Source organism: Schistocerca americana, chromosome 8 (assembly GCF_021461395.2).
Source record: "Schistocerca americana isolate TAMUIC-IGC-003095 chromosome 8, iqSchAmer2.1, whole genome shotgun sequence".
In the NCBI taxonomy this organism is placed as follows: Eukaryota; Metazoa; Arthropoda; class Insecta; order Orthoptera; family Acrididae; genus Schistocerca; species Schistocerca americana.
Window position 1 is genome coordinate 221,764,457 of NC_060126.1, and position 17,690 is coordinate 221,782,146.

General features: G+C 43.5%; 1 protein-coding gene across 1 annotated transcript in view; it reads right to left on the reverse strand.

Moving 5' to 3' along the window:
- Positions 1–2,996: 2,996 nt before the first annotated feature.
- The window catches only part of LOC124545685 (vegetative cell wall protein gp1-like), a 43,849-nt gene continuing 29,155 nt past the window's right edge, over positions 2,997–17,690 (reverse strand). Inside the window, exons 2-3 of the mRNA XM_047124632.1 lie at positions 11,664–12,077; positions 2,997–3,271 (exon numbers count right to left, since the gene is read on the reverse strand). Of these exons, the coding sequence (XP_046980588.1) occupies positions 2,997–3,271; positions 11,664–12,077 (689 nt within the window). The remainder of the gene's footprint in view (positions 3,272–11,663; positions 12,078–17,690) is intronic.

Genomic DNA, 17,690 nt, shown 5'->3' on the forward strand with positions numbered 1-17,690 from the left:
TGACTGCGATTTTCTTGCAAACTGTTGCTGTAACAGGTTTACGGACGGAGAAGTACAAGCATCGAGTAAAGCCGTCGATACTAATTTCCAGAGCAATACGACTGTATGATAAGCGTTTACGTTTACGTATGTATGTCTCTACACTAGTAATGGTATTGAAAACTAAAGCGAAAATAATACTGGTCTATAAATTTATGGTTCCCAAATTTTTAATCATTTTACGTGGTACAAATGGTTTGGATATAGTAAGTTCAGAAGTTTTCTTTATGACGTATGGTTATTTCAAAATGTAATGAAGATTCAGAAGATTCATGCGAAACTCATCGCACAAAAAAATTCGAAACAAGTACTAAATAAGGCACTCATAATGTTTTAATGAAGTATTATTCTCTCAATGCCTCTTCTTTTCCACCTCTGAAATTTGTTCCAAAGTTTTTCTTTCGTGCACTGCTTGGGGCACCCCATGCATCCAACAATAGTCAGCTATCATGCTAACTACCCATCGGCCTTGACACTGTCATTCCATTTCTTTAATCTTTTGATGGCTGTTTGTCACTTGCAGCTCCTACATTTTCTGGAGAATAGCTGACGTGGAAGCCCAGGACAATGCAGTTACAATTTATTCGATTTGATACCACTGTTGCCCTTGTTTCTGTGCAGATATATTCACAAGAGTTTATAAATACGTAATATGTGATCACCAATGTGTACAACACTAAACATCTACGTACAGATGCAAGAGTGAAGTGACGTTGCTGCCATCGCCGTGAGAACAACGCAGTGCTACGTCATTGTTCCATTCTTCCACGATATTCTTTTACACCATGAAGGAGGTGCATAATGGTCAAGTCTATGCCGTAAACGTACCTGTAGTACTGTGTATCAGTATAAACGCAGATCTGATTGGAAACCAAACTCAAGATAGAACCAAGCAGTACTGATTGCAAGCTTCTGGGTGAATAGTAAAGTGAACATTACTATTGACACCAGGCGGCCGGATGATTCACTGGAACAAATTTGTTTCCAAGCAAAAAGACACATTCATATAACGTCAACATTTGCAATATGGCACACTATTTTTAATGTAATGCATATCCAGAGCTAACTAGGAAAATAAACCAAACAAAACACAATAACTCTGTAACGAGCAGCTGGAGACTGTGGGTACCTGATACCAAAATACTCAGTAGGTGTCATGAAGCAACATTTGAAAGTTTGAAACTTCCTGGCGGATTAAAACTGTGTGCCAGTCCGAGACTCGAACTCGGGACCTTTGCCTTAAGGTTGGAAGGTAGGAGACGAGATACTGACAGAAGCTGATAGGACCTGGCGTGAGTCGTGCTTGGGTAGCTCAGTTGCTAGAGCACTTGCCCGCGAAAGGCAAAGGTCCCGAGTCCGAGTCTCAGTCCGGCACATAGTTTTAATCTGCCAGGAAGTTTCATATCAGCGCACACTCCTTTGCAGAGTGAAAATCTCAATCTGAAAGTTTGTCAATGGTGTTCTGATTAGGTGTTGGGCCACCAAGGAATCGAATAGTATGTGAACATTTTTCCCTCTAATTTTAGGCATTCTACTTTTCCTACACTAGCCTTTTTCCCATGGCTACGTTCATGTATGCGTTCACCACATATATTCCAGACATCTTCACCTTCCCCAATGTGTGTCAATATAATCCCCCTCTGTCTCTGTCCATCTCATCCTTCTTTCTCTATCTGTCCATCTCTTCCTCCCCATGATATGTGCCTCTTGATTTCCTCCTCCCACCTCTATCTACCCATATCATCTGCCCCATCTCTATGGCCATGCATTCCTCCCCTCTCCAACTGTCCATATCCTTCTCACTTTCTTTTTGTCCATAGTCTCCCCCTCTCCTTTTGAACAACTCCTCTCCTTATAATCTTCTCCTCCCTCCTTCTATTCGCCCATCTGCTCCTCCTTCCCTTTCTTCATTTACTTTGTCTTCCATTTCTCTTCACTATCCATCTCCTCTACATCACTCTGATTAGCTGTGTCCAACCACACATGTTGCCCCTGCAAGGCATGCTGATATTAATTACCACTGCTAGTCTCCTCCCGTCTGTCAATCTCTTTCTCTTCACTCTCTCTGTTCACTTCATTCTCTTCTCCTGCTGTCCATACCTGCTCTCCCCTCCACCACCTGCTCCACCCTCTGGGGCCAAGTCTTCCTGCTTTCTCTATCCATATGATCCATCACATTCCCTCACTATTCATCTCACCCTCTCTCTGCTCGGATTTGCCCATTCATACATGCAGTCTCTGCAAAGCATGCCAATGCTACCTGCAAAACATGCCTGCTGTGCAGAGCAGCCTATATATCACGAAATGAAAAAAGCCTTTCTTGTCCTTTCTCCATTCCTATGAGACCTAGGAGGTTCTAATCCCACTGTGGTAATATATAGGAAGCAGAATCTGAATGAGATTTGGTTGAAATGGGTACAGTGGTTTAGAAGGAGATGCTAGGCATACACACACATGAAAACATGCATACATTCATCGTCCAGTGCTTGTCTTTTACATGAATGTTCCATAGTAAGGTAGTGTAGTACAGGCTGTGAAATAAAAGATCCCTTTGTTACAGGTAACATTCTATAACCTTACGAAAAATACTTATTTTATTATGATTACATAGCTACATGTTGCGTACCTCACAGAAATTCTCAATTTATTCCAAAACTGCATGCAATCACACTAAAAAAAATTTTGCGCATGCTAAATAATAAAAAATAAATCAGGAAAAACTTGCGTTGTTTACTAGTGTAATACGAGTTGCCGTCTGTGCAGTGAGACAAAGACGGGCCATATCTGAGGATGGCAGAATTTCGGTTCCATCGGCATACAGCATAAAAATATATTGTACCATTCCTAATGCTTTTATGAAAGATCAAAGCACAGAAGATAAACCAAATCAAGTTTCTGTAAAATTAGCAGGAAATTCGATACAGCCGCTGGCATGGGTGCGTGCAACACAGAGCCTTCTACGAAAGAAGACGGTTGTGAGAGCGCGGTGGAGAGAGAGCATACAGAGTGCGCCACGGGGCTAGCGATCCGCGGCCAGGTGGAGCAGCGGCGGCGAGCGGCGCCAAACGCAATTTGGGGGCCTTTGAGAGGCTGGCCGCCGCTGCGGGCCGTTTATTGGATATCGACGCCACGGCCAGCGAGGCACGCGCGTAGCCGACCCCTGGGGGAGGGCCGCGCAGCTGGACGGGAGCCCGGAGCTCCCACTGTGGAGAGCCGCGGACTGCCTCGCCCACTGCACGCAGCATGGGCCTTCAGGGCTGCACGCCAGCTGCACAAAGGCTAATGTTGTTGTTGCTGTTTTGGTCTTCAGCCAGAAAATTGGCTTGGTACACATGTGAACGATAGTCTATCTTCTACAAGACTTAATTGTACCGCACGATTAAATGCCAGCATATTTGGTTACGCTATAGCGTGACTTATTGATATCGCATGGAACAACAATTTTACTGCCACCAGTCACCATTTCTTTATTTCCAAGACCAGTTTCAGAAACTTAAACCTCAGCCATCAGGCAACTACACGCAGTTCAACATGAGATGTACACGGTTTAGGAGAAAAGTATGGACACACCGTGACAAATGAATACTTGCACATAAATGCTGTAATATCCACGACACTATGTTCTAGCCACAAGTTGTAAAAATGAACTAAGTGTACAAACTTCAACAAATATTTTCGGCAATACGTATAAAAAAGACTGTATCGTGTAAAAATGACGACAATTATTTCATTATTTCTGTAATAATTTAATTTCTGTGTGAATTAAAACTATTGTCAGAGAACTACATTCATAGACAACGACAATTATAATTTTTTTGTTATCTGTGATAATTGTGCTTCAGTTGTTCTCCCTGTGTTAACCGATGAACTGTCCGGACGTGAGACGTGTGACGTCTGTAAAGAGGAAGCCTGTAACTGTATATATTGTTAATTATTATTTGAAAAGTAGAGTCGCTATTGTCTAGACGTCGATTTGTATTTATTTCAATTGTTATCCAATCTAATCAATGTTTTAAGTGTTAATTTTCAGTTCCGCAATTAGGAGCGCGGCCATTAGCGCTAGAAATTTACAGTGCAGTTTACTAGTAGCTGGTATAAAAAATATGAAACATTTTTCATTGAGAATAATTTTAAATGCTAAAGAATAGAGAACACAAGGCTTCAAGACTTTATCTGAATATATTAACTTGATATAAAGGGAATCGAGAATAACAATAGACAAATTGACTATCGTCTGTCTGCCGCCATCTTAGCACAAATATCTTATTTGCTGATGCATGAAGCCTAATTATTTAGGGCGATTTACATGAAATATTTTAATAGGAGACATACGTTATTATTGTGCGCGGGTAGTATTGTGTGACTAAATGTTCCTTTTGCTAGAGAAAAGTGTTTCCATCTTAAGTAACAGTTGTATAAAATCTAATAAATGATATACAATTTAGTTCCACTCTCATGACTTTACAGACCACATTTCTACACAACGTCTAGTGGAGATTTATTTAGCAGAGTGCCAAATATTAGTCGGGATAATCGTTTTTGAGATCAAACGAATTGTTACACTGACAATAGGTTACTGGTTTTATATATATCTACCTGAAATATCATTTATAAGTAATTAAAGTCACGAAATACTATATACCGTTTCCGCCACAATGCGGATGCTAGCCAAGTCTGCTGGTTAAGTTTTTCTACCTGAACACGAATGGAATCTGTGCAATGTTTTCCGTAGGTGGCAGGTGGCAGTCATGGTCACAATAGTCTTCTGAGTAGCTGTGAGTTCACTATGTCTGAGTTAAGTGAGTTGGAACGTGGGCAAATAAATGGCGCGTATGTTTCCATAGCCAATGTAGTCAAAAGGCTTGGTGTTTACAGAGACGCCGTGTAGAAAGTTGACACCGTATCCAGGCAATACGATTTTTAAGTGCCTGTGTTGTTAAAAAGTACGATGCAATGTGCTTTTGGACATGCATGCATGTGTAAGTTGTGAAGCATGAAGGATGACATACGAAAATTTGCGTCTGGTCGTGAGTCACGCACGCATAGCCAAAGTGGCTAAAGCAAATCTTTGCGTAAAGTGGGAAATCCGAGTTCCGGCCCGGCTCATATCTGCATTGTCTTGAATCCATTATACTGTTTATTCTTGTCCGTATTCGCAACTACGAATATATTTCATGTGTAGCGAAGGCTAGAAAACATCATCCGCTAAGTCACAATGTGTACGAAAGTGTGTGTTGAGTGATCGCGGCCAAACGCCATTGAAGAGGATTGTGACGAAACATACGGGGACGATAACTTCATAAGTCACTGCAAAACCGAATTTCGAATTCGCTAACCCCGTCAGAACCAAACAAACACAAAGGGAACTTTAAAGCAACTCATCAGAGATGCAAATGCTAGTAACATGAAAACGTGGTTCCGAAGCTATAAAACGTGCATGGCGGAGCAATGTAAGCATTTCTTCGGATTTGCCTTGTTCCACATTGTTTCCAGTTTCTCGTCGACTTCGTTCCGAGAGTGAAACACGGCGGGGGGTTCAGTGATGTTTCGGGCAGCCATATCGTGATATTCCAAGGCTCTCTTTCGTTTCTCTGCAAGGTCGCATTACTACGAAGACTTTGTGACCATTTTGGCTAATGAGGTCCATCCCATGGTGCAATGTTTATTCTCCAATGGTGACACTGTATTCCAACTCCAAAGAGCCGCTGTTCACACAGCTCTAATCATTCAGGACTAGTCTTGTGGGTATGACGATAAACTATCACAATGGCCACCGCAGCCACCAGATCTCATTATTCGAGCCCTTATGGTCTATTTTGGAGAGAACAGCGCATCCATCATAGTTACCTGAACTTGCCGTTATTTTGCAGGAACAATCGTGTAAAATTCCCTTGCGGAGTATGCAGGACTTGTATTTATTTATCCATTCCGAGATGGCTAAAAGTTGTCTCTAATGTTAATGTTTTTTTCCCACCATATTAGACGTGGTAATGTGTTGCGTTTCTGGCTTCTCCACATTTTTCCCACCCTCTGCATGTATTGTGTTACGACTTTTGGGTAACCTGTGCCCTTGCCTATTACAGAAAACAAAACAAAACACTATTTGAGCACATGGCTCATAGTATGGTGGCGTTCTTTCATACGATGAACGAAAATATAAAAGCAAAAATATTGCCAACCGACACAGATTCATCATCATGTTTACATACAGTAACACTTGTCACATATACCGGGTGATCAAAAAGTCAGCATAAATTTGAAAACTGAATAAATCACGGAATAATGTAGATAGAGAGGTACAAATTGACACACACGCTTTGAATGACATGGGGCTTTATTAGAACAAAAAAAACACAAAACTTGAAAAAATGTCCGACATATAGCGCTTTATCTGATCAGAATAGCAATAATTTGCATAACAAAGTAAGACAAAGCAAAGATGATGTTCTTTACAGGAAATACTCAATATGTCCACCATCATTCCTCAACAATAGCTGTAGTCGAGGAGTAATGTTGTGAACAGCACTGTAAAGCATGTCCGGAGTTATGGTGAGGCATTGGCGTCGGATGTTGTCTTTCAGCATCCCTAGAGATGTCGGTCGATCACGATACACTTGCGACTTCAGGTAACGCCAAAGCTAATAATCGCACAGACTGAGGTCTGGGGACCTGGGAGGCCAAGCATGACGAAAGTGGCGGCTGAGCACATGATCATCACCAAACGACGCGCGCAAGAGATCTTTCATGCGTCTTGCAATATGGGATGGTTCTAATGAAACTCCATGCCATACCAAGCATGTGTGTCAATTTTTACCTCTCTATCTACATTATTCCGTGGTTTATTAAGTTTTCAGATTTATACTGACTTTTTGATCACCCGGTATAAGTAACCAGAAAACCATGTGTTACTTCAGTATTTACTTATATATAGCGTGTAATAGATATAAGCTTAACTACGCACAGCTCTTTGTCGTAACCCAAACTTTGCTGTGCTTCTCTTATTCCTTACGGCATCTATCTGTCAATCCTTCAGGGCCTTCAAAAAGTGAGCTGAACACTATTATGACAGGCCAAGTAATACTGTTCTACAAGTAAAAGTGACACAGATACATCACACTGTTTTCCACCACAGCCATCAAGTATCTGTGAACAACGATCGAAAAGTTCTATCTGGTGTTCAATCCCTAGACGAGAGAAATACGCTCCTGGGTCACGTAGCCATTCGAGAATCGCTGTATGAGCATCCCCGAGGTTGGAAAATCGCCATCAGCAATTACATACCTTCTTCGAAAGCCACCACATGGTTCATCGAGGAGGTTCCTTGTACCATTACTAATTTCCTCTTTTGTTCCAGACGCAGACAAAGCGAGGGAGAAACTACTGTCTTATCTTCGCGGTACTTACGTGAAATCTTCGTTGGTGGCAGCAAAGTTGTTCTGCTGCCAGTTTCAGGTACCGGTTCTCTTTCTCAATAATGTTCCTCGAAAATAAGTTCTTCTTCTCTCCAGAGATTCCCACTTAAGTGCAAGAAGCGTTTCATAATACACGCGTGTTGATCTAGCCGACCGGTAACAAATCAAGCAGTCTTTTAATTACTTCGATACCTTCCTTTAATCCGACTTGATGGGGCTTCCAAACACTGGATTTGTACCTACGCATGCGCCGCACCAGTATTCCATACACGATCTCTTTTGCAGATGAACCATAATTTTCTAATATTCTTCCAGTAAATCGGAGTCGTCCATTTGCCTTTCGTACTGTATCCGTTACGTGCTCGTTGCATTTTGTATCACTTTGCAACGCTATGCCTAGATAGTTAATCGGTGTGACTGTGTCAAACAGTACACTGCTAACGCTGTATTGAAACACAACAGGATTTATTTTTCTTCTCATATGCATTAAGTTACATTTTTCTACATTTAGGGCAAGCCGCCATTTATCACACTAACTACAAATTTTTTTCTACGTCCTCTTGTATTCTCTTATAATCATTTAGCGACGACGCATTCCCGTATACCACAGCATCATCAGCACACATCGCAACTTGCTGCATACTCTTTCCATCAGCGAATTTACGTATCTGAAAAATACGTGGGGCTTTCCTTGCGATGCCCTTGTCCCTGATGAATACTCCTCGTTGAAGAGAACTTACTGGGTTCTATTGAAACGACCCCTTTTCTAAATATTATACAAGACTGTGCTTAAACTGACATACAATATTTTTAGCGCAAACGCAATCTGACTTTCAAAAATCCCTACAAAAGAATGGCCCTGACTAACATTAACCTATACCTTTCACAAATCACTTACCTCACAAATATCTTCGTTACTCAAGCTACTGCAATACAGCGAGCGCCACTACTGCCAGCTAAATAAAAGATTCAAACTACGGAAGGCACTAACTACTGATAGGCATGGTTAGCAAATGAAAGATTTTTATAGAGACATTAAAGACATAACATATATAGCAGTTCATGACATCCAGTCTTACAAATTTCAAAATTCCGCCATTTCTCTCCCCATATCCACCACTGCTGGCGGCTCACCTCCAACTGCGCAACGCTACGCGCTGTTCACATCCAGCTGCCCAACACTACAATGGCAGACAACAATGCAAACTATCCACAGACTGCACACAGCACAGACAGTGATTTTCCTACTGAGCGCTACGTAGCGTTGCCAACAAGAAAACATAAACAGCCTACTTACATAGCCCCCATGCTCCCCACAAAAAATTTTACAAATTGTTTTGGGCAGTGGCCAATAATGATTTGATAAAATTTTTCATAATTACAATAACAAGGAAATCAAAGGCACACATTTATTGATACAATGTTGGTCAAAAGCTAAAATTTTCTCACAGTCTATAAAGACAGTCCTGATCGTTCATCACAGTAAAATAGCAGTGTTTTTCTCAAAGTCTGAGCAGTAAAAGACAATGCACACGGAAGTAGTGGATTTCCATGCAGTCTTGAAGAAGTAGTGTTGTCCTTCCAACGGAAAGACAGTGCTGACTCTTGACATGCTGACAGGTAACGAGCCACAACAGAGCAAACCCACAGCAGAGCCATTCGACGTTTTGAAGAATATTGGTAGGTAGGTCATCACAGAGTAGACCCACTGTAGTCCTGGTAGAGATTATGGTATTGCTGGGCCACCAGAGGTGCAGACCCACTGTAGTCCTGGTAGAGATTGTGGTATTGGTGGGCCACCAGAGGTGCAGACCCACTGCAGTCCTTGTAGAAATAATGGTATTGGTGGGTCATCAAAGATGCAGACCCACTGTAGTACATGTAGAGATGGCCAGCAGCCATCTGTTGTGACTGTGAAGGTGCACAATCACCATTGAAGAGTCTTGCGGATAATATAGCAAGTCCATAACCACAACTTGTGCACTCACAAAGTTTTTGGAATTGCCCTTAGAACCAGCAATGCTGTTATCCAGTCCCTTGCTGAATTATTAACACACGTGCAAACACTAACAGTCCCTACTTCTCACATATTGTCCATATACTATGACCAACAGAAACGTGTGCAGTGAAATGTAACTTACAAGTTAATAATATGATGAACTGGTATCAATTGCAATTTTGTAACATAAGAATACAATAACAACGGTACAAAATACATCATTAAAAACATAATAATACAGATAACATTTGTAGTAATAGGGGCTTTACAAAAGATTCGAAATAACATATACATCAGTGTTACAGGAATTATGACATAAGTAAATACATAAAAGATCAGAATAAATATTGAAACATCAACTTCACACATGAGCATTAAAACAGAACAGAATTAATAATGTCTAACATCTTTACAAAGTAAATAACATATTATTAATGCAAATTATATTTGAGGATAACAGTATTCCTCATCATAGTAAATTTAGCTTAGTACTAGAAAAATTCTACAACATAAATCTTATTAGCTAAACACATAAAGACAGGAAAAACACAAAAATGCAAGAGTACACAAACACATACCAGAATAACACAGCGGGAAAGGACAGGGTTTGTTTTCAGTGTAACATTTGGTACTGCAGTATTTTGCAAACAAAACCTTTTTTTTCTTGGAGATCTCCCTTCGTTCATCATTATTCCCAAAAATTCCTATCTATACCTGCTTTCTGTAATTTTTTCGTATAACTTCTCAATGCATTTCTTCCAGTTCATCGCAACTCATTCTCTTATATAGTCTACCCCCTCTTAAGCTAACTTAAATCTACTGAGCTCAGGGACGAGGCAATGCAGCAGCACAAAACAATTAATACAAACAGCAATGAAAAAAAAATCAAATTGGCGAAGGAATTGCAATATTACAACTAATATAAGACACTGTGCAGCAAACAAGAAAAATAAATCCGTAGTAAAACTGGCTTAACAGCTTAATACAAAGTCAAATTCAGTAACACTATGCCTGGCAAACAGCAGCAGCAAATGAAATAACTTATATCTAAAGATGACATAGCTCAAGCAGAAAAAAATATTACACTAAAGACAACAATGCAGACAAGGGAAATGTATACTCACATCGTAATGTCTATGTAATTAAAGTGGTGCACCACAAGAAGTTATTCTACCAAAAAAATTACCAAGTAGTTGAAAAGAAAATTCCATATGCAATTCCTGTGAAGGGAAATGTCTTTTTTATGCTCCGTTTTTTTTTAATAGATCATAAAATTATTTACTGGATCTGTAGGCATAAAATATTTATATTAGTACATCTATTAAATTTTATTTTAACCAATGCTGGAGTTCAGCTAGAAACTAGATATTAAACAAAATGAGTAAATAAATACATAAAGCAAGCCATACGGCATTTCTCTCAACTAGCAAGACAATAGCCGTGAAATGTTTCTCATCGTTTCATTAGGCATTTTAGTAAATATCGTAAATTAAGAGTTTTGTGGCGGCGTTCGTAGCGACAAACAATTCGCTGTAGAAACGGCTTACGAAGTCACCGCCACACTTTTCATAGCGGGCCGACCGGTCCGCTGGAACAGTGAACAGAAAGATGAAAACCCAAACACTCTGATTAAATAAAAGTCGGTACTTATCTTTATTAACGAAGATACAGAAACATAGTAGTGAACTCCGTGTCTACAGAAATCTGTCTAGTTCGAGTCGGAGCGGGTAGGTCAGCGTCGGCTGACGACAAACAACAACTCTGCTGCGATGAACACACAACTGACTAGCAAGTACACAATTCGGTGGCGAGTATACAACTGAGCGGCGAATACAGAACTGTCCTAGCGCTCGCGACTCCAGCGCTTAAGAAGCCAGAAGCCAGCGGTGGCGCGCGCAGACTTGCGGCGATTTGCTGTCTCGCTGGCGCTGCTTATGCGGACGGCGTCCGGACTTCGATGCTGCCAACCTTTTGGCAGCGGGCTCGGGTGGCATTACTGGCTAGGATATAACACTCCTCCCCCCCAAATCGCCGCACCGTCGTTGAATAATGACGTGGCGAGCGTCGACGGCGGGGGAGGGGTCTGGCCGCAGGCGTAGCAGAAGAGACCGGGGCGGAGACTGTTGTCGGTGGCAGTCCCCGGTCCGCACCCCAGCATTGGCTGCGCGGGGCCTCGGGAAACACCGACTGAAAACCGAGGTCAGGGTGCACGCCTGTGACCACGGGCGCAGCTTCTGGTACTGGACGCGACGGGGCGTCGGGACCCACGAAGAGAGGCAGCGTCTCCTGACGCTGCGTCGACGGCTGCTGAGTGGGCGCCGGACAAGGCGCTGCGGTGTCAGACTCCTTGGGGGTGCCCAAGGAAAGCGGCTGCAGGACAGGCTGCACAGCCACCGCTTGGGAAGGCGGCCCGGCTGAGGGGTCGACGTCCATCAGCTCCGAAGGCGGTGGCGACTGAAGAGGGACCGCAGGCGCCGGAGCGACCACCTGGGGCGCTCCCGGATGAAGCTGCGCGGGAGGCATCAACGGGACGGGCTGTCGGCGTGGTAGTGGCGAAGACTGCTGCTGCTGCCCTGGGGGCGGCAGCGAAGTCGGAAGGCGCGGCTGGAACCCGCCGCGGACCAAATCTGTGGACAAAGAACGAGCGGCAGAATTCGGGCGGCCAGCGCGGCGCAACTGGTTCTGATGCCTCCTGTGCACCCCAGTAGCACCTTGAACAGTATAAAAACCGCGACCCTGGACACGTATCACGGTACCACGTTCCCAACGACGGCGACCGTGATAAACTCTGAAAAAAACGGCGTCGTTGCGCTGAAAACGCGTGCGATGCTCAAAAGCGGCGGGTCGATCCGGGGGGTGCAACAACCGTAGTATGGTGCGATGACGACGGCCGTGGAGAAGCTCCGCAGGCGAAGGGCCGTCGCGTGGCGTGGTCCGGTACGACGACAGGAACGTGATGAGGGCCTGCTGACGAGAGTGCGTAGCACGAAGGCGGTCCATATGATCCTTGAATGTGCGTACAAAACGTTCCGCTGCACCATTCGATTGAGGGTGGAACGGCGGAGTAAGAACATGGCGAATGCCACTGGCAGAACAAAAACTTTCAAATTCAGCAGAGGTAAATTGTGGACCATTGTCAGACACTAAAACTTCTGGAAGACCCTCAATACAAAAAATTGAAGTCAACGCCTGTATAGTTTGTGCAGACGTTGTAGACTGCATGGGCACAACAAACGGAAAATTACTAAATGCATCTATCACGATGAGCCAACGAGAATTCCAATATGGACCAGCGAAATCAATATGTACTCGCTGCCAGGGACCGTCAGGGCGTGCCCACTGAAAATAGCGATGAGGCGGAGCAGCTTGGTGTTCGGCACACGTCGAACAATCTGTAGACATCTTCGTAATCTACTTATCAATGCCGATCCATGTACAATGACGGCGGGCAAGCTGCTTGGTGCGGACCACTGCCCAATGACCTTGATGCAACAAGGCGAGGACCTTGGATTGGAGCACTTGGGGAACCACGACACGAAGCTGGTCATTCTCGGTGCGTAACAGCAAAACTCCGTGCGAAACAGACAATAGATGACAATGCGGATAATAGCGACGAACCACAGGATCCGATATGTCCTTTGCCTTGGACGGCCAACCACGTTGAACAAAACGTAATAGTAAACTGAGATGAGGATCCGTAGCTGTCTCACGTGCCACCTGACGATAATCAATCGGAAAATCCCAGAGGGATTGATGCTCATCGGCGTCAATCTGATGGCAAGAGTCGTCAGAGGAATCGAAGACATCATCCGCAGCAATCGGCAATCTAGAAAGCGCGTCAGCGTTTGCATGCTGAGCTGTAGGGCGATACAGTATCTCATACTGGTATTGTGATAACAAAAGAGCCCAACGTTGTAGTCTCTGAGCTGTCCGCTGAGGAACTGGTTTAGACGGATGAAACAGTGACGTCAGGGGCTTGTGATCTGTTACTAAATAGAATGGTCTACCATAGAGGTAGTAATGGAATTTTGTGACACCGAACACAATAGCCAACGCTTCCTTGTCCAATTGGCTATAATTACACTGAGCTTTGTTTAGCAATTTAGATGCGAACGCAATAGGACGTTCGGTGTTACCGACTCGGTGAGACAACACAGCACCGAGGCCGAAAGAAGAGGCATCACAAGCTAACACCAGAGGCTTGTTAGGGTCGTAATGGACCAGACAACGATCATTCAATAAAGCCTCTTTAAGCTGCTGAAAGGCTGATTGGCAATCAGCTGACCACACAAACGGAACATTCTTACGGCGGAGACGATGCAACGGTGCAGCAATCTGTGACGCATTAGGTATAAACCTAATATAATACGTCAATTTGCCAAGAACTGCTTGCAATTCATGCAGATTGCGAGGCGCGGGCAAATCACGAATAGCTGCTAAATGTGACTGGGAGGGATGAATGCCTTGAGCACTAATAACATGTCCCAGATACTCCATCTCCGTAAGGAAAAATGAACACTTATCGATGTTGCAACGTAGGCCTGCCTGAGACAACACTGTAAACAAACACTCCAAATTACGGAAATGTTCAGCAGGCGTCCGACCGGACACAACAATATCGTCTAAATAGTTGCAACACGATGGCACATTAGCCAGAAGTTGTGACAAAAAACGCTGAAAAACAGCTGGAGCTGACGCACAACCAAAAGGCAAACGCAGAAAACGGAACAACCCCAACGACGTGTTTATGACAAAATACTGTTGTGATTGCTCGTCGAGGGGCAATTGCAAATATGCTTCACGGAGATCAGTTTTGGAAAAGAAACGAGCTTCCCCTAACTTATCCATCAGCTCGTCCGGTCTAGGCAAAGGAAAAGAATCAATGACAGTCTGAGGATTAACTGTCGACTTAAAATCAGCACACAAACGTAACTTGCCAGACGGTTTCTTTATAATAACTAAGGGAGAAGCCCACTGGCTCGCTGAAACGGGTTGAATAACACCGTTGTTTTGCCAACGACGAAGTTCATCTTCTACAGGTGCCCGGAGGGCGCGAGGCACTGGACGAGCACGAAAAAATCGAGGCTGAGCATTATCTTTTAACGTAATATGAGCGGCAAAGTTCGCAGCACAACCTAGTTCGTCTTTAAATATGTCACTGTATCGTTTACACAACTCGGTTATGCTGTCTTGAGGAACAACAACAGAATTAATTTGCAACACATTGTCTTGGATAGACAGGCCAAACAAGTCAAAACAGTCTAATCCGAAAATGTTTACACTGTTTGTAGCGCGGAGCACTGTGAATGAAACTGTTTTGGTATTGCCACGGAATGTGGCTGGCACGCTACATACACCTAACACAGGAATTTGTTCTCCACTATAAGTAGCCAAAGAATGTTTTGCCGCTGAAAGTTTAGGGCGGCCGATAGCCGCATACGTAGCACTATTTATGAGAGTCACAGACGCACCAGTGTCTAATTGAAAATTGAAGGTCTTATCCTGGATGCGTAGCTTCACAAATAGTTTATTACACTGTCTCTGGATCGGTGCAGTGGAGGCGGAAGACACAAAATCAGCGCGTTTAGCGCGTGTTCGCTGCGTACGACAACTCGTGGGTTGGGCGGGTGGAACAACAACTCCCGCTTCACGTGCAGTCTGTACATTACTTTTTACAGCGTTTGAATTACGCTTGGGTCGCATAGCAGAGGGCTGGGTGGGTGGCTTATTGCGAACAAGCTTATTACCCACACGAACCGTGGAAGAGTCTTTAAACGCGACCTTCTGGGCGGGCTGGCTTTGAAGAACATGGATATCCATGGGCTGGGAAGCACTAGAATTTTTCTTGCGCTTACGCAAACAAACAGTCTGGATGTGTCCTTTCCTTTGACAAAAGTGACAAACCGCGTTTCTTAACGGGTAACGTTCACGAGGATGAGCAAGAACACACTTAGGGCAAGACTTAACTCTATCATTTTGCACACGCGGCTGACGAATGTGTTTAACATGACGCGGCCGGCTAGTGTTTACAGTCTGACTCTGCCGGTGGGGCCGCGGGCGTGACATAACTTGCTTAGCACAGGCAATTTGAGAAATACATGGCTGATCTAACTCACACTCAGCATAGTCAAAAGTATCTTGGGCTTCAATGATGTTCATCACAGTCTCTAATGACGGGTCAGGCAACTTTAAGATAGCAGCACGAATACGAGAATCTGCAATGTTTTGAGTAATAGCGTCTCGTAACATGACATCACTGTAGGAAGCTCCACACACACAATTAAATCGGCACTGACGGGTGAGGCCCCGTAAATCTGTTAACCACTGTTTATTAGATTGATGTGGCAGTTTCTTTAATCTGAAGAACTTGAATCTGGCTGCTGCCACATGAACTCGCGACTCGAAATACTCAGCAAGCTTGTTAACAACAACGTCATAGTCTAAAGCTTCTGGCTGGGATTCCGGGAACAACTTACAAAGTAGTCGATAGACTTCCACGCCTGCAGTGGAAATTAAATAAAGCTGCCACTCAGTACCTGTGATTTTGTAGACTGTCATGTGCGCCTGCAACTGCGCGAAATATTCTCGCCATTCTTCTCTTGATGCATCAAAAGCACGGAAAGGTGGTGCTGCCTGTGCTTGTTCCTTTTGTGTTGGAGAATTAGCCGCTTGTTTGGCGATTGCTTCCACCAGACTTTGTATTTGCTAACTCTGTAACAAGATCAACTGTTGCAAGTCGGCAGACATAGTGAACACAAATTAAACCAGCCCCCAAAATTTTATCGCTATAATTAGTATAACCTGAAACAAGTTGAACCAGCCCTGCACACGAGTTCCGAAGTCCTCGTCGCCAGTTTTGTGGCGGCGTTCGTAGCGACAAACAATTCGCTGTAGAAACGGCTTACGAAGTCACCGCCACACTTTTAATAGCGGGCCGACCGGTCCGCTGGAACAGTGAACAGAAAGATGAAAACCCAAACACTCTGATTAAATAAAAGTCGGTACTTATCTTTATTGACGAAGATACAGAAACATAGTAGTGAACTCCGTGTCTACAGAAATCTGTCTAGTTCGAGTCGGAGCGGCTATGTCAGCGTCGGCTGACGACAAACAACAACTCTGCTGCGATTAACACACAACTGACTAGCAAGTACACAATTCGGTGGTGAGTATACAACTGAGCGGCGAATACAGAACTGTCCTAGCGCTCGCGACTCCAGCGGTTAAGAAGCCAGAAGCCAGCAGTGGCGCGCGCAGACTTGCGGCGATTTGCTGTCTCGCTGGCGCTGCTTATGCGGACGGCGTCCGGACTTTGATGCTGCCAACCTTTTGGTAGCGGGCTCGGGTGGCATTACTGGCTAGGATATAACAAAGAGCTCCACAGTATAATCATATGTTTTCAAGTTCGAGCGTGTCGTATTTGCGATGCTTTCTACAAAGGAATGTCAATAGCGAGGATAATGGCCTCCCTTTTTTTTCTACCTGTGCCTCTGAAAAGGCACACACTAATGGCTTTTTCTCCAGGCATCTGACACAGCTGGGTGCCCACGACGCATTACGTGCAGGTGGTCACTTAACTTTCTTACGGAAATATTTACGACAGCAGTTTCCGCTACAGTGACAGTCTCATATAAAAATATTTCACAGGTCAAGAATTTGCGTTACAAATCTGTAGAAACAAAATCCTATTGATATAACAGAGTCCAAAAAATTTTCGTCAGCATTGTAATACATTCACGCATTTACATACATTTCATAACTCTTAAAGTACGATTCTTGGTTTCAAACAACCTTTTTCACAAACCAGAGTCCCTAACCACTACTCATTATTCCTTACCTTATTCCTCGTCACTTCTTCAATATTTCATCATAACAGATACGTAGCATACTCAAATAACTCGTATAGCATCAGCTCATTGATCATAAACATACCGGAACAGCATAATAAACATAGTCATCGTAATAATAACATCATAACACCTCAGTCAACTCTCAAAATCGTCGTAGCTTCCTCCAATAATTTCAAAACCTAAAAAAAATTCTCTGCTCATGTCAAAAGTGTCATCTGCCTCAAATGTACTTTAAAAATCGTGATCCCATACCAAATATGTCATTCAAAGCTCTCATAGTATCACAATGGTTCCGAAAAAGTACGAACAGTTCACAAAGTACAGACAAAATACAATTTCATAAGTGTGAAGTTACCCAACTGTGTAACTGCACAAACATGTGTCACTGAT